General features: G+C 44.1%; 1 protein-coding gene and 1 pseudogene across 9 annotated transcripts in view; one reads left to right on the top strand and one right to left on the bottom strand.

Annotated features, from left to right (window-relative positions):
• Nucleotides 1-6,604, bottom strand: part of CD47 (CD47 molecule) — a 48,504-nt gene extending 41,900 nt beyond the window's left edge. For all 8 annotated transcript variants that reach the window (XR_004275476.1, XM_032299180.1, XM_032299181.1 and 5 more), the window contains exon 1: nucleotides 6,367-6,604. Coding sequence is in view for 7 of the 8 variants with exons in the window: in XM_032299180.1 (XP_032155071.1) it covers nucleotides 6,367-6,412 (46 nt within the window). In the remaining variant the exon portion in view is untranslated. The remainder of the gene's footprint in view (nucleotides 1-6,366) is intronic.
• Nucleotides 6,605-6,678: 74 nt separating this feature from the next.
• LOC116565512 lies at nucleotides 6,679-22,718 on the top strand (annotated as a pseudogene). The gene is made up of 2 exons (XR_004275475.1): nucleotides 6,679-15,722; nucleotides 15,914-22,718. The product of XR_004275475.1 is annotated as an elongation factor 1-alpha 1 pseudogene (transcript).

The following is a 22,718-nucleotide window of genomic DNA, read 5'->3' as shown; positions in this document are numbered from 1 at the left end:
CAAAAGATTTCTCCATCCCGGCCCTGATGTATTTTCTACAGTTCCCAAAATAACTGTTCTAAATGCAAATGTGCACTCCTTTGCCTAAGAAAGATACTTTAACAACACCCTCAACCCTTTTCAGGCTAAACTCTAAGTACCTTAGCATGGAATACAAATGAGGTCCTTCGAGATTCTTTCCAGCCCCACCTCCTGTACTCTCTCATTTCTACACTAAGCTCCAATCGTAATGACCTTCCTGCAATTCCATGACTATGCAAATGCACTCATCCCTGTGCCTTAGCTCATGCTGTTCCTCAAACCTAAACAGCCTCTTAACTATTGTACACTATTACCCCACTGAGTACATCGGGTTTTTAATAGTTACGAGCACACATTTAGGGGTCAGACCCGGTTTGTGGCAGCTTGTACACTTCTTAGCTGTATAACCGTAGGCAAGTTACTTATCTCTGCCACTCAGTTTCCTCATCTATAAAATGTGAATAGTGATGGTATACACCTCATAGAGATATTGCTAAGATTTAATAAGATAATGAACATGTTCTTGTTCTACCTTTCACATATACAGCAAATGTTCAATAAATGGCGGCTACAGTTTGCTAACTTTTGCTCTTCCTGCTAAAGCACAGTTGAAATGTTCGATCTTGTTCACCTTCCGTATCATTACTCAATTGTATTCTTCCCCTCCTCATTGCTCCCATTGCCTCATGTTCAAATGTTGTCACCGTACCTACTACTGTATAATTACTATTTTACTTAACTGACCTCTGCAGACTCAGAAAGTAAGACACTGTCTTCATGTAGTATCCTAATAATCTAACACAGGGTCCAGAAAGTAAAATTCAATATATTCCTTGTGAATGTAAAAAGTTTAAAGTATGAATTCCAAGGAAAAAAATCTAAAAATCATGTAGGAGAAAATACACTTTTCTTCCATATTTCAAGAGAACCTGCCACTGCTTCTCAGTTGTATAGACGTGCTTATGAAATCATGAAGCTGCATATTTTAATGGAAAATCTCAAGTCACTCATATGGTTGGATAGAAAAGTTCCTTAAAAATCACAAGAATGTATCTATGAATGATCTTCCTAGAGAGTGATGTTTAAACTGGGTCTTAAAGGATGAGTAAGAATGTTATGGGAAAGAAAGGGCTTTCTAAGCAAAGTAACATGTATACAGTCGGATAAAGAAAGGGAAGAAGTGAAAGCAAAGAATTATTTAGGTGAGCTCTAGGAAATGAGGTTGGAAAAGATGATTAAGAAAAATTCTAAAGGGCTTCCTTGAATGTCACGCTGGGTTTAGACTTGATAACATAAACAATCATAAACCACTCAGATTTAATTTCATTAAAAAAAAAAAAACATTGACAGCAGTGTAAAGGAAGGACTGAGGGCAGGAAGGGAAAAGAGAAAGGGAGACCCACGGAGAGACTACTGCAATAGTAAAGAACAACTGGAGGGAAACCTAAAACTTACAGCAATCGACAGAGGGCAGACATGGAAGGCAGGAGAGACAAAGAGGGCAAAATTAAAATTGTTGACCAAATAGTATGCCTGGCCAGTTAGATAGTAGGTTAATTATAGAGAAAAGAGGCTTACATATTTGGGGAGAATACCTTTCAATATTTAATAGGCTGGGTATTAAAGTACATGTGGTAGAATAAAATGGAAATGGCCAGTAGGTTCCAGGACATATGAATCTGAATTGAAGAAGAGAAGTCAGAACTATAAAGACTTGGGAGTCACCACCAAGAATATTGAAACCATGAGCATAAAAAAGATTGCACAGAGAGTCCTTGCACAGCAAACAGAGCAGGTGGTTTATTATTCTCTAATAAAATCTTGGAAAACACCAATATTTATGGAACAAATAGTCAAAGGTGAATAAACTAAGGAAGCAAGGAAAAGAAGTGATAGAAGCAGGAGAGACAGCAAAAAATATCATTGCAGACACAGTCTTCATATGGACAAAATAGATGTTATGTGGGCTGAGTAACAACAGCCTCTGGATGGAAAGTTAGAACATCATTTGTGGCCATGTCAATGGCCTAGTGAAATCTGATGCACACTATGTTTGACAAGTGAAAGAGAACAGAGAAAGAAGATGGCTTTATCAAGCACTTAAAACATATTAAGTGGCAGTGATTCTTTTGCAATAAATCTGGCAGTGTAAGAAAGCAGAGAAGGCAACAACGGAGGATGTGGAGGCAGGGACAAGGGCAAGGACATTTTGTTTCTTGAGGTTTTTTGTTTTATTGTTTGACGTGGGGTAAAATTTGATCATGTGTGCAAGCAAAGGGAAAGGAGTCAATGGAGACGGAAAGATCTAAGATGCAAGACGGAAGAATTAAGCTGACTGAGCAGGTCTCCAAGATGGTGGAAGTGAAAAAGTAGTAGACAGTTTGTCCTTTCCATGGAAAGGTGAGTAGGTATTCTTCTGAAGCTGGATAAGGGAAGAGAATGGGATGAAGGTTAGCTAAGAGATTATAGATCAGTTTAGTAATGGTGGGAGGGAAGCTGAGGGAGTCCAAACCACACACCACTATTTTTTGCAGTAGAGTAGGAAGTTAATTATCTTCTGGGAATGCATGTTCAGGAATAGGGTAAGAAGCCTCAGCAGCCTCTAAGGTAAAGAAGCAAAGATCATCAGTAAAGATATATGCCAGAAAGGAATCCTACCTATTTTTGCCCTTAGAACTAGTGTCTGGATTGAAGAACTGGAGTCTTTAACTAAATTGGGTTATGTACAGAAAGGACGAAGTCAGATCTCTCCTCAATGGAGGCTAAAATAAAGGTCTGGGGTAGAGTGGGGTATCCACAAGTTTTATTTAATTCTGACCCAAAGCAACCCTCCTAATGAATTTAAAAGTGGCCTTATAAGACTGGAAGAGGCCAACTTAGAATTACAGGGGGCAGGGCAGTTTAAAGTCAGTAACATCTAGAATTATGGCCCTACCAAGCACCTAAGTACCATCAGGGGATAAAAACAAAATGTATCTACTGTCTATATACTACATTTTAAGTCATTAAGAGACATACTGTCTGAAATTTGTGTGTATGTCAAAGAGGGCTTTGCAAAGTACTTGGTGCATAGGATAGGCTCATACTTGCTTGAAATGGAAAAAGTGGTTTTGACAGACATTGAACTTGCCAAACCCCTTGCCTTACTTTTTAACCTATAAGTGTTAACCTATAAGTGTTTTAACCTATAACCTAGACATATTCAAATATGCACATTAATTCTCCTAAGCTAAATCTCAAACCATGAAATTGACCAGATCCTAAGTCTTACGCAACTGCTCCATGGATTTGGAATGAAATATTCAGAGGTGGGTGTAGCTTGATTTCTGCTTCAACACTGTATAACCATAGAAAGGAAAAGCCAGGTTCTATTGTCTTAGCCTAGGTATATCAGAATCAAATTTCCTGGGTGCTCTGTATTTTTTATTTTAGTAATATAATGACTTTAAGAAAACTGATTCTACACTATTATTCTTGTTCTTTTTATCACAGAAGAAATATCTGCACTAGTATACAAAGTGAAGGTAACTTTATGACAACCCAAGACAATATTATTAAAATCAGACTGAGAGATAAGATATGAAAATAGAAATGTTTATCTTGTTTAAAAAGGTAGGACAGCAGAAACCTAAAAGACAGAGAACATGATTGAAAATTCTGTCACAAAAAGAACATTACTGTATTTAAAACAATGCCTATACTGGCTATAGCTGAATTCATACTATGAAATGCAAATCTAGTTTTGCTAATATGAGTGATTATTGTAGATTCAGAACGTGCATCAATTTGGAGGGAAAGTCATCTATTTCTCATCTTTAGAAATTGGCCTTTCAAATCTCCATGAACAACTCAGTGGCAAAGATAAAACATCTGCCAAAACGCAGATGACAGCATGAGCAAGTGTCCTAATGGTAGGCATTTAGTGTAATGCTTTAAAAAACACTGCCTCTAGACTGCTGGGGCGGCCCCATAAATAAGTACTTTTAAATAGGCATTTACTTCCTTAAAATGGCACTTTGTATTTAAATATATATATATATTCTTTAAGAGAAAAGAAAACATTTTCATTTAAGCCAAATTACTTACTACTAGACAATGAAAAAAATTTTAATCATATGTACCCGATTAAAAAAAAAAAAAAGCTCATTTTGAACAAAGAGAAATCCAACCACTAAAAAGACAGTTCACAACACCATTATTATTTAAGGTTTTATTTGCTAGCTAATTAATACCACTGAAACTGGATGCACTTTTAAACAAAGTATAATTGAACATAAGGTGGGGGCAGAGTGGAAAGCAACATAGTAATTCATTCCACATCTTGCAATCCATTAAGGTGCGTTGCAGTTTGCCTGTAATTGCACGAAATGAGTATCTGAGATGAGTTATTTTATCACAAAGGCCAGTAACACTGTAGAGGTTGCCAGGAAAGGTCCCTGATTCCCTGGGCTTAATTAATGAAAATGAATGCAAAATGAAACTTCAGTACAAATGAATGTACAAATCCATGACTTACTCCTTCTAGATAAAGTCAGTCTCTCAAGTCCCTTGGTTTACAACTACTTGTGTGCTGAGACATCTTTCTTCATACATGTCCTTTTGAAGCTATATATTAAACACATAAAAATATATTTTATGACAAATACAATCACTTCCTGCTTTACAGTGCACACTTAACAGAACTCAATTGCATAACGCCTGCATTTTGCTTTTTTTTTTTTTCAGGTTAATATTAACTAAGTAAAATAAAATACTCTAAATTCTGAATTATATGACTCTAGGGATTTGAATACATTAAAATTGTGTGTAAACAAGCGCTAGTTAATAATATTAACTATCACCAAAGAGGGCCTACCAAATCCTATTCCTCAAAGAACCATTCCAACAGTTCTATCTACTTGATTTAAATCTAATTTGCCTGTTTTAAAAACAGCATATGGTTTATATTTTTTACTATTTTGGCCAGTTTGAAGAAGTGATATTGTATCACTTCATATCTGGTTTAATATGAAGGCGTTCTGAAATTATGATGCGATTATACAACACATCTCTGAAAGCAGTATTATTTTAGCTGTAATGACAGTGAAGGCAACAAGCATACTAAACGTGATGACAGGAAACACTATCTAAAATCAACCATTTAGATAACGGAGATCTTGATTCACAGCCCCAAAATCCAGGATGCGTGGGGAGGGAGGAAAGTGGTAAGCAGAGACTTAAGGGTATCATGGAAATAACCTTTAGGAACGGCACACTGAGGCTAATAATTAGTTTAAAATGGAATTAATTTAGCATTCTAGGATAAACGTAACAATTGCCGTTACTGGTACTCAAGCTCAATTCTGAATCTTACAAAAGTTCACAAAAGGCTCTATAGATGTGAAGTGTGACAGACACTGTAGATCTACGAATGTTTCTATTCCTTGCTGTTTTTACAGTCGAAGCACACGTTTTACAAAAGCGAAATGGATTCCAAAAGCTTGGGGGTGGCGGGGGGGTGGCGGGGGGTGGGGGTGGGGGGGAGGTTCTTTGGTGTCGGAAGACACCAACTCCCATTCTATGGCACATGTTTTGACTGGAGGTTACTGTCTTCCTATTTCAGGCGAAATCCAGATTACTTTTAAACGGTTCCCCCAAATAAAGTGGGAAAAACTTCAACGTACAATTTGGAATGTATGAAAGTGGCTGATGGGGCGTGGGGGGTCACGAGAAAGAAATAGTTTCCAGGAAGCTTATTTTTAGGATTAAGAACGAAAGCAAAAATTACACGGCCGGAAGATTCTTCTGATTGAATGCTGAGTTGAAAATGAAACTTAATTGTGTCCTTTACATCCTCTTCGCTCCTGTGTTCATGTGGGAGGCAAACAGCAAAAACCCCTTCTCGCCGACTTCGCCAAAATACGCACTTCCATCACAAGAGGCCCGAGCCCTCCCACTCTCCCTCCCTCAACCCCAAAGGCGTCTAAGCACAGAGGAGGGAGAGGGGTGCGAATGAAGGGGGTCCCTGGCAGGTGCAGCCCCTCGCCTGCGATCGCGCCCTTTCTTCCTAGTTAATTTCTGCGCGAGGTGCGCGGTTTGGAGTCGTCCTCTGCGTGTGCATTTGGAGATGGAGAACCGGGTGGAGGAGCTGAGCCCCGCTGTCGCCCAGGGGGAAGAAGACGACCAGGGAAAGGAAGGGAGGAAGAAAGGCGGCGCCCGATTCCCCGCGGGGCCCTCCCGCGTCCGCACTCCGGGCGCTCAGGCCCGAGCGTTCTGCGCCCCGGCCACCCTCTTGAGGGCGCAGCCCACATGCCCGCGGGGGCGAAGCGACAGCAGCCGCAGGGCTGGGAGCGAGGAGCCACTCACCGCAGCACGCCGAGCCCAGCAACAGCGCCGCCACCAGGGGCCACATCTCCGCGCCCGCCGCGGGGTCGCCGCCGCCGCCGCAGGTGTCTGGGGCCGCCGCCGCCGCCGCCGCCGTTACGGGCAGGACCGACCGCCGCCGCCCGTCACAGGCAGGACCCGCTGCCCAGGCTGCCCGGCCGCGCGCACGCTCGCTCCCGCCGCTTCCCTCCCGCTCCCCCGCCCGCCCGCGCGGCCGCGCACGCGCGCTCGGCCCCGCCCCGCCACCGCGGCTGTTGACGCCGTGCTCCCCCACCCCGCCCCAGCCGCCGCCGGCTTCAGTCCCGGCGCCCGCCCGCTCCGCGGAGGCCGGATGCCCGCTCCCGGGCGGTGGCACGCGCCGCGCTTCCCGGTCACGTCCTGTCGCACCCGCCCGCCCCTGGGGCCGCGTTCGTCCGCCGCCGGAGGCTGAGCGCTGTGTTCCCACGCTCGCCCGGGACCCCGCCGCACGCGCCTCTCCCGCAGGTCCGTCCGTGCCTTCGCGCGGCGCCGCCGCTCGGTCCTCTCGCTCTACTTTTTCCGTCTCTGCTTTCGCTCCCACCCTCCCGCTCCAGGGGCCCTGCCAAGCGCTGCTCCCCCGGCGCCGCCCCGCCCCGCCCCGCCCCAGCCGGCGCCTCTCCCTGGACCCGAAGTCTGGCTGCGCGCGTGGACCCTGCCGCCTTCTGGGCTTTCACCTGCGCCCATTTCCCCCGAACGCCGCCGTCTGGCACGAAGCGCACCCCGCGTGGGGGCGTCTCGCCGCTTCCTCCGCGGTCCCTGAGTCCGAGGCCGTCACGCCCAGGGCTGGGCGGTGGCCGGGTCCCTGCCCGCAGGGAGCTTCCGCTTGTCCCTGGCGAGTTCCGTATTCTGCTGGCCCCCTGGCTCTGCCGTTTCTATGCGGTTCTCTTCTTTCTCACTTGGTTCTTTAGTGTTTTCATCCTCTGATCAGGGTTAATCAAACAAGTTTCATTCCCGGTGGTAAACATTGTTACCCGTGAACACCGCCACCGCCGGGACTAGCGAGCGTTGTGGCAAACGGGCATTAGCAGCGTGTCCAACACATCCCCACCAGCAAGGTTATTGAGCTTGGTTCGTGACTGCCGCACGTGCGGCCCTCGGTTTAACATGCTTGAAAAATGGGTTGGACATGTGGCCGCAAGCCACAATAGGGACAAGCCTTTTAAATTTATCGCTGAATCACAGAGGCCACAGCATTCGTCCTGATGCAAAAGTCCTTTTAAAGTTACTTTTAACAGTTATCCTTTGATGTACTCTCCTGTCAAAAAGTCAGGCTCTGGTGGCTGCTCTAATGGGGTGCACATCCTGTCCACCCCCTTGATTGTTTTCCAACTACCTGCTGGGAAAGAAGGCAATTTCCTACCACAGTACCCTATTTCTCCAAAACTTCTACACAGTGCGGCTCCTCCCAAGTACCCCATTGCCACAGAAATAAAATCCAGCATATGAAAGTGGCACTGTCTATGACACTCTGTACCAGTGTATTGTATACTATCGAGCTTCTTCCTGTAATTGTTTGTGTGTATGTGTGAACCTCTTCCCCAGAGCAGTATCAATTCTTTTAAATCCGAGAGCATTTTAAGTATTCCCTCCTCCAAGACTTTCCATTGAACTCGGCAAACAGAAGGGGTTTAATAAATGTGTTGATGCGACTTGAGGCAAGCATTGCTTTAGTGAAATTTGATTGCGTTTTTAATGATTAAAAAATAAAGAAAACAATTGTCTGGCAGACATCTCACTAAAACAATGGTTAATAATTATGGTGGTAATGATTTGAATGGCAGCCTTGACACCCTGAGGCAACCAAAGGGACTCATCGATTCTCCTCCAACTGCTGCTTATGTGGATACAAAAGAATCATCCACCAGACTTTCAGCATTAGGGACATTGTGTATCACAGAGCAGCTGGTTGGCTAAATAAGGCTGTCAGCTGTCCCTGATACCAACCAACCCCCCTGAAGCTGAAGAGTGACTAGAAAGGACTGTCCCCAACCTTCAGAGGTAGAAATCGGGTGATGTTCTGTTTTACACTGGGAGCTACTGAGCTATGTGCTTAATGTCTTTTTGTGCAGAAAATGGAATGAGAGGCCACCTGGGTGACCACTGCTGCTCCCGGGAATCTAGCTGGGATATGTTTTGGTGGTGGGGCAAGAGGAGGCCTATCCCAGGAGAGACATTCCAAAGCAGCCTGCCTAGATTTGATTACCCTCTCTCTGAGATAACCTTAAGCCCTTTCAGTGTTTCATCATTTTAAAGGTTTCCCTTTTAACTTTTCCAAGCATTTTAATTTGTATGTTGAGCTCACCTTATCTGTATGTAAGGAGTTTCTTGGGTAGAGAGGGAGGGGATAATACATGTTAGAATGTTTTGAACAGAGGAAATGCACATTCGCTATATCACCTAAGTTAATCTTCATAACAACCTCAGAAAGGGTAAAGGTTATGATCTCCCTTTTTGAGATGAGTAAACAAAGGGAGAGAGGCATGGTAAGCACTCTGCCCAGTTACATGTGACACTGCTCTCTTGTTTGTCTCTCTCCCTTTTGCTCATTTTCATCCTCTTTTCTTTTTACCCTATAATATCCAAGTTGTTATAGTTTCCCCTTTACAGATAAGTAAACTTACAAAAATCACTTTTGTTACCTTTATAGATGAGAAAAGTGAGGCTTGGTCACAAGCTCAGGGAGAGGCTGTGGTCGGACTGAAGTCTCCCTAGCTCCAATGCCAGTGAAAAAAATCACAAACTTCCTCTCTCAATGCATAAAAAAATTTCCCTTTCCCTCACCTCTGTCTGAATGTTACATCTACTTTTATCTTCCTCCCCACACAACATCAAGCTCCTACTACATAGTAGGTATTGATGTGATCATATCTTAAAAAGTTTGTGTAGATACAATTGTATCCTTATTGTAACTTTTCATTCAGCGAGTGCTGTTTTTGCCCCATGGTGGTAGGTCAAGCAGAGGCATGAGACAGTGCTGTCTCCTGGTGCCCCTGACGGTTGGCTTAGAAGTCTATGTGCCCACCTACTCATGGTCTGTGCTTTGTGTAGGGCCAGATGCATCTTTCAGCTATAGGAAACATAACAGCAAAGGATCCCACAGTAAACCAAGGCCCAAGATAATGTCAATGTAAGTTAAGTGCCCTTCTCTGTGTTGTAGTCTTATTTTGGTGCGTATCATTTACTATATTTTATTGAACTTGTCTGTTATATAGCTGTCTTCCTGGTGGGTAATAACTCCTTCCTAGACTATAAGCTCAATGAGGGGAGGGACCATATGAGTCTTCTTTACTGCTGGCTCCTTTGCCTGGCACATAGTAGGTACTCAAAAAATGATTGTTAAAAGAATAAACAGAATAAGCGAATAAATAAGTGGCTGAATGAGTAAATAAACCTCTCAGGGTCAGGAACCATATCTTCCATCAGTGTCTGAAAAAGCAGCCAGCATAAAAGGGTGTTGTGTAAACATATGTGAATGAAACTATTGAACTAACCTTGGAGTTGATCTGATATATTAGAGGTTCTTAGCATCATTAAGTTCCTATTTTTGGCTTATCAGTCATCGGCTGGTTGTAGTTTCTGAGTATTATCTCTTTCGTCTTAGTGTCTCTGAATATGTGCTTTTATTGTAATTAAGATTCTTAAGTTGTTAATACTTCTGGCCAATGGAATGCAAGCTCACATCTGTTGCATGGCCAGGCAACACTAGCAACACTGCATTATTCCAAGCCTGGGCCATTCTACTTTCAGGCTTTTGTGCTTCGCATTGTTTGCTCTGCTTCTCATAATTCTCCCTTATGTTTTCTTCTTTGCTCCTCAACTCAAAGAATTCCAACTCATCTTTCAAGGCCAAGATTAAACATCGTTTCCTCCCAGAAGCCTTTCTCAATCCTACTTTTCCTCTTTGCTGTGATTCTTCATCACTTCATGGGTCTAGTTATCTCTCCCATGATGCTTTGTTCATACTGCTTACAAAATGTGTCAGTAGATACTTGTTTCTACACGATAGTTTCCTCTTCTATCACGTTAGCTTGGAGAAAATGAAACTTGTCCTGAGTATATTGGCATGTCTGTATTAGTCAGGGTTCTCTAGAGACAGAACTAATAGGATAGAGAGATAGGGGGATTGGCTCATGTGATTATGGAGGCTGAGAAGTTCCTCAGTAGACCATCGGTAAGCCTGGAGACCCAGGGATGCCAGTAGCATGGAGGGCCTCAGAACCAGGGAAGCCCTTGGCGCACCTCTCACTCTGAGGCTGAAGACCTAAGAAGCCAGGAGGCCACTGGTGCAAGTCTCAGAGTTCCAAGGCTGGAGAACCTAGAGTTCTGGTGGCCAAGGACGGGAATAAGAAGGGTGTCTCATCTCCAGAGGACAGGCAAGAGAGCCCCCTCCTTGCCTTTTTGCTCTATCAAGACAACCAGCCTTTTAGATGGTGCCCACCCACATTGAAGGAGGATCCCCCCAATTCAGTCCACTAACTCACATGCCGATATCCTCTGGAAATACCCTCAGAGACATACCCAGAAATAATCCTTTACCACCTATCTCTTAATCCAGGCAGGTTTTTACCTAAAATTAGCCATCACAATCACCAAAGTCAAACATAGTGCCTGCTGGAGACCTACATGTGTCGAATCAATCAAAAAAAACTCAGTGTGGTGTGGAGAATACAGAGTCACTTCAGCCTAGGTCCGAGTTACAGCTCAAGCCACTTATTACCTGTTAACCTTGCACATATTATTTAACCTTTCTGAGTCCTTGTTTTCTAAGGACTCATTTGTAAAGCAAGGTTGATAAAAATAATAGAAATTAACTTTTGAAAATGGCTTGAGAATTTAATAAGTTAACACCTTTACAGTTGTGTAGAACAGTGCCAGAGGCACAGCAGGCGCACAATAAATATTAGCCCTCATTATAATAATCGTCTTACATAGCGAGATTGGTCTCCTAGAAGGGCAGTGAAAATATGATCAAAAGAATCACCAGTTGCTGGTCCGGAGCCTTGAAGGAGCACCTTGAGTTGAAGAAGCGTCAACAATTTTGATTGACGTTAGATGCACAGGTCTATGCCTATTGGCTAGCCCTTAATTTGCTTGTTCTTTGCATTTCATTGGCGATAAAATGCTAATGGACCCATGTCTCTGACACCTAGCTCAAAGCCCAGCTTCCTAGGATGCTGTTTCAACTTGACCCAGCTAAATAGGCATAGGAGCCCCAGTCATCAAATAAAGCAGTCGAGCAACGAAGGTCTGTCTGTGCTGTCTGGTCAAGGGTTAGATTTGGATAGTTAGGGAGCTGGAAGATACTGGTATGGGATTGTGGGGGTGGAGAGATGGATTTGGCTTAGGGGAACAGAAGGAAGGCTCCAGCAGCAGGAAATAATTTTTTTTTTACTAGCCTGTGCTTTGATTAGGGGTAAATATTAGAAGCAGAAACTGCCTCAAGGTAGAGGGGTAATAGGACCGAGGGTTTTAGGAACGGGGTATCCTGCCACAGAGAAGACTATGTGATCTGCTACGAGTTTTCATCAAATGAATAACAAGATGCACAACATTCTCTACTCCTCCCTCTGCAGTTGCTGCTGGAGACCATTCAGGTAGGGCGCCCTTGAAAGCACTAGAGAAAGCTGGGTTCCGTGTTACATTGTAAATCGCTTGCAGGCTTGTTTCTTTGAGAGCATATACTCTTTTGGGTCCTGAGAGGGCCCCTTTGTAACTTGCCTGCCTCTCCTCTTTGAGAGCAGATAACATACATGCAGTGGGCATATACCATGCACCAAGACCTCACTATGCTAGTGGATTGGCTTTCGATTGCTGCCATAACAAATTACTCCAAATTTAGGGGCTTAAAACAACACCCATTTATTATCTCACAGTTCTGTAGGTCAGAAGTCCAGTAGACTCAGCTGGTTTCTCTGTTTCAAGTCTCACAAGACTGAATCAGGCATTCGCTGAGCTGCTTTCCCTTCCCGAGGCTCTAGGGGAGAGTCCATTTCCAGGTTAATCCAAGTAGTTGGCAGAAATCAATGTCTGTAGGACTGAGGTCTGTTTCCTTGCTGGCTGCCATCTGGGCGCCTCCTTTGGTATTTAGAGGCCTCTTTTGAGTCACTGTAGGTAGTCCCTGCACACCTTAGAACTAGGAGTGCCATATTAAATTCTTCGGACACGGGATATCTTCTGTCTCTGCTTCTTGTGCCTCATCTCTGACCAACTCTTCTGCCTTCCACTTCTGCCTTTACGTGCTCAAGTGATTAGATGGGCCCCCTTGGTAATCCAAGATAATCTTCCTATTTTAAGGTCGGTAATCTCAATCACATCCACACTGAGACGTCTCTTTGCCATGTAAAGTAACATATTCACAAGTTTGCAGAGATTGGGGCTTGGAACTCTTTGGGGGACATTATTCTACCTACAACAGCTAGGCTTTTTTTGTTTGTTTGTTTTGTTTTTTTCATATTTTTCTTCCTTAATCCACACAAGAGCCTCGTAAAGGAAGCATTGTTATACCCATCATATGTGTATACAAGCTGGAGTTCAGCGAGGTTCCTATTACCGCTGATAAATGGGGAATCTGGGGTTTGAATCCTGCTTCAGAGCTCACATTCCTTCCTCTGCCAGAGAGGGAGGGGTGGAAGCAAAGCCATCGTGTGACCCGCCACTCTCATTGCATTTCCCACCATTGGTTGCACTAGAGCTGCTTCCCAATTTAGCAAGGTTGTCACTGTGTCCATCAAAGATGTCTGACTCTCCTCCTGGGTACATGGTGTGTGTGTCTGCTGGGTCTCAGCAGGAAACAGATGGCACACTCAAGTGAAGTTATTGAGGAGAGATTAGTAAAAGGACTGTCTGCAAGGTTGTGAGTGGGGCAATGGGAAACCAACAAGGGATGGTGGAGCACGTTGGCTAACAATAGCTGTTGTACCCCGTTCCTAGAGGAGTACAGGGAAGAAGTGTTACCAGAACCCCAAGAGAAAGGAGAAACTAAAGGAGGGGCTGCCTGGCTGGAGCTGTGGCCGTCAATAGTGGAACACCGCTACAACCAGCCTGGCAGGGAGGTAGGTGGCAAAGTACATGACTTCACTCTCTTCCCTCCCTCTGAACCCCCTCTATTGGCAAATCTTAACCAGACGCCAGAGGAAAGGGGAGTCTGTTTATACAATTCTTGAATTTTAACTTTCCAGGCTCAGAGCAGAGTATAGGAAAGTAGAGAGTGGATCTGAGAGAGATTATCCAGCACTGTCAGACTGTCCTTCCCCATGCCGTTGAAATCAGGTATGGCAATGGGACTTGTTTGGGCCAGTGTGTTCATTTCCTGGGGAGAGCATAGGAAATTACCATAAACAGGAGGCTTAAGACAAGAGAAGTTCATTCTCTCACTATTCTGAGGGCCATGCTCTCTCCGAAGGCACCTGAGAAGAATCCTTCCTTCCTAGCCTGGCAGCCCTTGGCATTACTAAACTTGAGCAGTATCACGCCAGTCTCCGCCACTGTCTTCACAGGGTCTTCTCTGTCTGTGTGTGCTTGCCTCTTCTTAAAAGGACATCCATCATTAGATTTAGGGACCAATGTAGGTATCATCTTGAGATTCTTTGCTACATATACCTGCAAAGACCCTATTTCCAAATAAAGATCATGTTCTGAAGTTTGGGGTGGGCATGAATTTGTAGAGGGGGTAGGGTGGATAACATTCAACTCCCGATAACCATGTACATCTGGACCAAAGTTTCTAGGCCTAGCATGCAATTTTTTCTTTTTTTCTTTCCCTCTGCCATGGCAATCAGCAATGCTCAGACAGCAGCTGCCCCCTCAGCCTAGGTCCTGGAGTGAAGATAAGGCAGAGCAGAGCCCCCGCTGACCTTCAAAGGAAACATAATATAAACAGAAGTAAATGCCTCATCCCTCCTGAAGGATACAATGTACGGTAGTTAATGACCACAGCCCATCCCTTCAAAGATATTGCCAGCAGCCCCTTAAGTCCCTACTTCCTTACTCACACAAACACCTTCGAATTGACCAAAAGCTCTCTCCAGACTCATTGTTTCTTTTCATCCCAGCTCCATTGGCAACATTTTACTGCACCCTAATTCCTCTTTGGGGCCAAGGTATAGAAATAAATAGATCTCCAAAGACTGCCTTTTGTATCCTTGGAGGGACAAGTTTTGTAGGAAAAGAAAATGAAGGCTTGAGCACATGGGTGTTCTCTGAAATGAGCTGCAGAGTAGCGGTCTGCCTTTCAGACTGACAATTTCAAATGAATCCTCCACCAGAAGCAGCTAGGAATGTCTGCTGAGAAAACGGTTTTCTGCCCACACAGGGCTCTCTAGGTACACCCTTCCCTGCCCTGCTGTGACCACGTGTGCAAAACCGCTTGAGAAACTGTGCCTCATGATGTTTGTTTATTGATGCTACTACATGAGCTCTCTGAGCCCTTCTGCCAATCTTCTTTTCTCTAATACTGATCTCATTGCTGTGGGTGTGGGCCAATGGACTCAGACTCTCATTAGCGGGGATTTAAAAGTGAAATGGATAAACCATGTTTGAACTGTCAGACGACAGACAGACGTGTCTGGAATCATGAGAAAGGCTGCCTGATTCCAGGCCCCGTCCCCCTCACTGATCTATCTTGAACAGCCCCTGAGTTTGACCGCTCCCACATGCCAACTCCTGCTGCAGAAGCTGCATCTTCCTTCATCTCTTCCCCAGCCACAGGGCCTGGGAACCACAATGGTAGCAGGAAAGAAAAAAGTTAGACTCACACTGAGCTTAAAGGGGTGGTTCTCAAAGGGTGCTACTTGGGTTTACAGCATCTGCAGCACCCGGAAACTTGGAAATGCAAATTCTTGGGTCCAGCCCTAAACCTATTGCAGGAGACACATTGGAGTGTGGCCCAGCTATCTGTGTTTTATTGAGTTTTCCAGGTGATTCTGGGGCATGCTAAAGTTTGAGAGCCACTGGCTTAGTGTCTGACCTCAGAAGACAAGTGGCCTGCTGGGACATGATTTATCTTGGTAAAAGTATCGTCAGTTCCTCTGTCCCCTTTGCTTGGTCGGGAGGGATCCACCTGTAGTAAAGTGGAGAATCCCTGTGAACCCAAGTTGCATCCTGGCCTCCTGGGTGTTTTGTGTTAGCTGCAGGTCACAGGTGCTAGTCGGGGCTGTGCAGCACCCAGGAGACAGAAGCAAGTCGGCTGCAAGTGAAACCTCTCATGTGGACAGCAGGGTCTCTCACATCTCCTGTTAAAGCAGCACATGTTCTACCTTTGTTCAGATAGAAGCCAATGTGTACTTCAAAGTGGCTTGAGGATCTCTTTAGTTCTATATTCGGTGAGTTTAGAAATACTTTAAGAAACTGGTTTCACTGTCGTGTACAAAATGCCTTTTTTTGTGTGCGTCCATCAAAGTACTTTGTATCTGACATCTGTGCTAGTCTCTTGTGAGTTTTCATTTACAAGATGCCATTTTGATAAAATGCAGAAAGTGTCTATATGGTTACACAATTGTGTCTCTTTGTCTAGAGAATGAAGGAAATGAAACTAGGGGATCCCCTGGAGGAATGACAGATCAATAACCATTTCACCAGGTGGCAAATTCAGTGGGTCCTACGTGGCAGTGTGTGGAGTGGGGGAGAAATGAGTCATACTCTATCGTAATTTCCAAAGAAAATGGTACGTTCATTTGTGATGGCCACCTGGTCAAGACCACCTGGAGCTGTACCTGGTACACTAAGGTAAAGAGCTCATCCTAACCTGTCCTGTCCTTGAAAGGTAAGCATATTCTCTACGCAGGGCTTACATAAGTGCTGCATTCCCTGGAGACAGAACAAGGCTCTTGACAGGCAGATCAGTCAGACCTAACCGATAAATCCTTGGTAGTTTGGATGATTCTCTTAATTTTGTCTGATAGTACTGAATTGCCTGAGAAAGTCCACTGGTTTCTTGCACAGCACAGTCTGAGAATCGAGATTATTTTTTGTCTTTTTAAAGTGAAAAAGTTGTGCTTCTTAATCTTTTTCTCTTCTCCACCTTCAGAGCTCTCACTGTGTTTTGGAGTGTGGTAAGTATGGCCCCAGAAGGCCAGTAGAATCCTGTGATTTGTGCTCTGATAAACCGCATCCTGCCTGCCTTTTGGGGATCTGTTAGTCCATTTTCACACGGCTACAAAGACATACCCAAGACTGGGTAATTAATAAAGAAAAGAGGTTTAATTAACTCACAGTTCTGCATGGCTGGGGAGGCCTCAGGAAACTTAACATCATGGCAGAAAGGGAAGAGGCACATCTAACATGGCAAGAGAGAGAATGGTGAGTAGCAAAGAGGGAAGAGCCTCTTATGAAACCATCAAATCTTGTGAGAACAAACTCACTATCATGAGAACATCATGTGGGAACCACCCGCATGACCAAATCACCTCCCACCAGGTTTCTCCTTAGACGTGGGAATTATGGGGCTTACAGTTCAGGATCAGATCTGGGTGGGACACAGCCAAACTGTATCAGGCTCTGCTCCTTACGCCTATCTGGATTCCTTTTTCTTCCAAGAAGTGCTTTGTACTAGTGGCACTGTAAGCTAGACAAAAAGGTATCAAAGTGCCAAGGGAAAGAATCCATAGTATATATGTAGTGAACATAAGTGACATAAGTGACAGCTTTTTTCCATGGAAGTTAAGGTGTTCCCAGTGTCCCTAATTGGTTCCCGCATATGTGTGTGCATGCACATTCCGAGGGGGACATACCCATGGCTGCACCCACCCTGCAGAGACAGAGTAGACAGCTGTCCATGGGCTGTGATTGGATTTTACTTCAGGGACCTCTTGATGACTACCCCAGCTGGTCCAGGCCAAGTGCCTGCTGGAAATTCCCATATCACTTACCTCTTTGGAGTTAGGCATTGAAAGGTGTTTCAATATTTTCCATGAGGTAGAGACATTATTATTTATTACTATTTGGGCTTTAATGAGTCTATCAACTTAGAAGAGAATGTGCCAGGCTTCCTCTTTTGGTAATAATGACGGGTGGAAGAGGAAACAGTAAGTTCTGAAATGTTGTAGAAACGAAAACCACAGACTCAAGGAATAGCATGAGGACCCTGGTGATGTGGTAAGATATGAAATGAAAAAAGGGAAGTGGGAAAATGGAAGATAAAATACCTCCATAAGTCCACAGGTCATTTCACAAGTTATTTCTGCCTATGGTTCCTAGTGACTGCCATAAGCAAACTGTCTGTGGAGATCCTCGCTCAGACACTGCTACGTTCTGCTACAGCACTGTTGCTTCAAAGGATGTATTCATTTATTAAATACCTGGAGCATGCCTATACACTGTGGGTCTATCAGGAAAACAAAACCTCATTTATTGTGTCTACTGGCTCTCCTCATCTCCCCACTAAAATGCAAGCTCCCTCATGGGGAAATGTGGTATGTTAAGTGGTGTTAGATGCTATGGAGAGAAGTAAGGCAGCGAGTGTGATGCTGTTTTAAATAAGGTGGTCAGAGAAAGCTCACTAAAAGAGAGCATTTGAGTGTAAAGGGAGTAAAGGGTGAGCAAGCCAGGCAGATGTCAATGTAGAGATCATTTCAGGCGGAGGGAAAGGTCCATACAAGGCCGGGCAACCGGAGCATGCCTGGCTTACAGAGGAAGATCAAGGGGTGGGGGAGTGGCCAGCGTGGCCAGACCAAAGTGAGAAACAGGAGAACAGCGCCGATGAGATCAGACAGGTCATGGGGTGGGGAGGGGGGGAAGGCGGGGATGGAATTTAATAGGTTATTCCAGGGGTTAGCAAACATTTTCTGTAAAGGGCAAAAGATGGTAAATATTTGTTCAGGCCCTAAGGTCTATGTTTCAACTCCGTGACTTTGTCATTATACCATGAAAGAGCCACAGATAAGGTAAATTAATGAGTTGGGCTGTGTTTCAATACAACTTTATTTACCAAAGCAGTTTACAGGACAGATTTTGCCCATGCTGACCCTTTGGCTATTGCAATAATCTGGAGCAGAGATGAAGGTATCTTGGATCAGAATTGTAACAGTAGCGGAAGCAAGAAGGGGTCAGATATTGGCTATGTTTTGAAGGTAGAGCCAGCAGGATTTGCTGTCAGACCAAATACTCCACAGTTTTTGGTCTGAGCAAGTGGAGTCACACTGCTGAAATGAGGAAAACCGAAAGAGGAGGTAGGTAGGAGGAGGGGCATAAGGAATCCATTTGGGACATGAAAATTTGAGATTCCTTTAGGATAAAGGAATTGGATTCAATGTTCCTTAACTCCCCTTCTAGCTCTAATATTCCATGACTCTGCAACTGTGAGAGAATGACGCCTACCCCAGTGGCTTCTGCCGTGATCGTGTTCTTCAGGGAGACCTTCCACACTGTGTTACTCCATCCTCCCAAATGCAAGTGGTGATTGTGTTGGCTAGAGATAAGTTGCTGGAAGGAAGAAACACTGAAAGGGAGGCAACTGCCAGCTGCAACTAGCAGGGGGACTCGGAAGAGTGTCATAAACGGTATATGTGCCGGAGGAGGCTGTGAGGGCTGGAGGCAAATCCCTGTGTATCTTAGTTTCCGGGAGGTTGCTAATAATGGAGTGTTGTCAGCAGAACGGGCTAATGTTTAACAGGTTATCAGAGAAAAGCAATGCCGCTTCTTAAACTTCACATCCACTCCATGCTCAAAATGGCCACACTTCAGATGTGCTCACCCTCCATAGAGGTGCTTTGGAGCCCTACACAGATTCTGATGGACTCTATACGCCTGTAGGACACAGCCATGGTCTTTTTCACTAGCTTCTCCAGGCAATTTCCTCTGTCTTCGCTCTCATCTCTCATCACTGGGATATATGTCTTCTGTCTGCCCAAATTCGTCCCACTCAAAAGGTGGCTCTGTGCCAGTGGGATTGTTTGCTATATGGAGAGCCTGCAAACCACTTTGGGAGTGAGCTGATAGCAATATATTTAAAATATGAGCATTTATCAGAAGCAGCAGATGGAGGCAGCAGAGTGGAGCTCCCAGAACTGAGGGCAGGGAGTGTTTCATTCAAGTGTAAAGGCGCACCATCTAGACTCAGCTGGCACCAGCTCATGAAACCAGTGAAGAGAAGGAGGGGAAAAAAAGGCCACCTTTGTGCTAGGTTCGGAAGGTCACAGCGTTCCCTGACCTTGAGTCCTCAGTGCCTCAAAGACAGCATTCACTCTACGACTAGAAAAAACAAAAACCTTCCCCGTTGCTCTCTTTAATATTTTTTAACTTCCTTAAAGCTTAGTAAATTGAAGAAAAATTCTGAAGCTCAGAACAAATGGAAAAATAAGCCATTTCATCTACGTATGCATGCATTAATTCATTCAACAAATGTTTGTTACATGGATCAGGCATGGCAGAATCTATGGAATACTCTGGAGCAGAGAACAATGAGGCAGAAAGATATGTTATTGTAATTATTAAAGATTAAACATGTTGAAAGTATTTTAATTTTCATTTTTTACCACCATCCCCTAACCCACCCCTAAAAGTAAAAATATATTTACAGCCTTTTCTACTCACTATTTGAACTAAAAGAAGCATATGTTTTAGTGGTAAATTTCCTCAGGATACAAGTAACAACCTCAATGCATTAGTGGGAAAAGGACAACAAGATTAATTTCAAATCACCTGTTTAAGAAGAATACTGTGATGGTGGCATCCATTTGCAAAAGTCAGATTTAACACCTGATATGAGGTCTGCAAAAAGGGCCCCAAGTCACCCCACAGAGGGCTTATACATTACACCTATAACAACAAACCTTTGGGGAAATGCCTGCCTTCAGTTATTTTTGAGAGACTTTGAAAAGTGACGTTAGTGAATAAATCACATATTTCTTCATATTGCCTTTATATGAGAGTTTCAAAATATGAATCTTTGTGCTATTATATATGGAAGGTGTGGATCTTTGGAACTGTGTAGAGCTGTTTTCTGAAAAATTCTCCCCAAATCCCCTGGTCAGAATTAATCACTCCTTCCCTTGGTTCCACCAGGGAGGTATAAAGTCACATTTAACGATACCAAGTAATGTATGCAGCTGTTTCTCATGATGCATTGTGAATTTGCCGAAAGAATCTGTAGCTCAGTACCTGGCACACAATTGACACTTGAGTATGTTAAATACAAGAGCAGAGATTGCAGAAATTGTTGAAGTTATAATGAAGGAAAAAAAAAGGTTACCAAATGTCCATTTTTATCATACTATCTTCGGGGTAAAATAGATATATTGGAAACCTTCCACTTTAATGGATGACCATAGCTTATCTACATGCTCTCAAACAGTTGTTTTTTTTTAATTTTTAAAGTCATTTATTCCACAGTTTTTGTTAAACATTTACTCAGTTTTAGATTGTGTGATTCATTGTGGGGTGCAAAAGTAATTAAGAAGCATTCCTGATGTAGTGAGTAAAATTAAGAAGAGAAGCTCGCTTTTTTTCCCCCCTAAACGGGCTTGCCAACAGAACACGGTGGTCATGAAAACTACCCCTAAAAGCCAAAATGGGAAAGGAAAAGACTCATATCAACATTGTCGTCATTGGACACATAGATTCGGGCAAGTCCACCATTACTGGTCACCTAATCTACAAATGCAGTGGCATCGACAAAAGATCCACTGAAAAAATGGAGAAGGAGGCTGCTGAGATGGAAAAGGGCTTCTTCAAGTATGCCTGGGTGTTGGATGAACTGAAAGCTGAGCATGAACATGGCATCCCCATTGATAGCTCCTTGTGGAAATTTGAGACCAGCAAGTACTACATGACTATCATTGATGCCCAGGACACAGAGACTTCATCACAAACGTGACTACAGGGACATCTCATGCTGACTGCGCTGTCTTAATTGTTGCTGCTGGTGTTGGTGAATTTGAAGCTGGTATCTCCAAGAATGGACAGACCCGAGAACACACCCTTCTGGCCTACACACTGGGTGTGAAACAACTAATCGTTGGTGTTAACAAAACGGATTCCACTTAGCCACCCTACAGCCAGAAGAGACATGAGAAAATCATTAAGGAAATCAGCACTTACATTAAGAAAATTGGCTACAACCTCGACACAGTAGCATTTGTGTCAATTTCTGGTTGGAATGGTGACAACATGCTGGAGCCTAGTGCTAACGTGCCTTGGTTCAAGGGATGGAAGTCACCCATAAGGGTGGCAATGCCAGTGGAACCACGCTGCTTAAGGCCGTGGACTGCATCCTACCACCAGCTCATCCAACTGACAAGCCCTTGCGCCTGCCTCTCCAGGATGTCTATAAAAATTGGTGGTATCGGTACTGTTCCTGTTGGCCGAGTGGAGACTGGCGTTCTCAAACCTGGTATGGTGGTCACCTTTGCTCCAGTCAACGTTATAACTGAAGTAAAATCTGTTGAAATGCACCATGAAGCTTTGAGTGAAGCTCTTCTGGGGACAATGTGGGCTTCAATGTCAAGAATGTGTCTGTCAAGGATGTTTGTTGTTGCAACGTTGCTGGTGACAGCAAGAATGACCCATCAATGGAAGCGGCTGGTGTCACTGCCCAGGTGATTGTCCTGAACTATCCAGGCCAAATCAGGGCTGGCTATGCCCCCTACCGGATTGCCACACCGCTCACATTGCATGCAAGTTTGCTGAGCTGAAGGAAAAGATTGACCACCGTTCTGGTAAAAGGCTGGAAGATGGCCCTAAATTCTTGAAGTCTGGTGATGCTGCCATCGTTGATATGGTTCCTGGCTAGCCCATGTGTGTTGAGGGCTTCTCAGACTATCCACCTCTCAGTCGCTTTGCTGTTTGTGATATGAGACAGACGGTCGCCGTGGGTGTCATCAAAGCAGTGGACAAGAAGGCCGCTGGAGCTGGCAGAGTCACCCAGTCTGCCCAGAAAGCTCAGAAGGCTAAATGAACATTATCTATAATACCTGCCACCTCAGTCTTAATCAGTGGTGGAGGAAGAACCATCTCAGAACTGTTTGTTTCAATTGGCCATTTAAGTTTAGTAGTAAAAGACTGGTTAATGATAACAATGCATTGTAAAACCTTGAGAAGGAAAGGAAAATGTTTTGTGGACCACTTTGGTTTTCTATTTTGCGTGTGGCAGTTTTACTAGTTTTTAAAATCAGTACTTTTTAATGGAAACAACTTGATCAAAAATTTGTCAGGGAATTTTGAGACCCATTAAAAAAGTTTAATGAGGAAAAAAAAAAAAAAGAATATAAGGTCATAATGACATGGGATGGGCCAGTGTGATGGATGTCCAGTATGGCGGGTGTCCTTATGAAAAGAGGACAGACAGGGATGAGGAAAAATGTCACGTGAAGACAGGGGAATAA

This window comes from Sapajus apella, unplaced genomic scaffold, assembly GCF_009761245.1.
Source record: "Sapajus apella isolate SASKATOON/1434 unplaced genomic scaffold, GSC_monkey_1.0 scaffold40, whole genome shotgun sequence".
NCBI classification, from domain to species: domain Eukaryota; kingdom Metazoa; phylum Chordata; class Mammalia; order Primates; family Cebidae; genus Sapajus; species Sapajus apella.
This window is presented reverse-complemented; position numbering and strand designations above follow the sequence as displayed.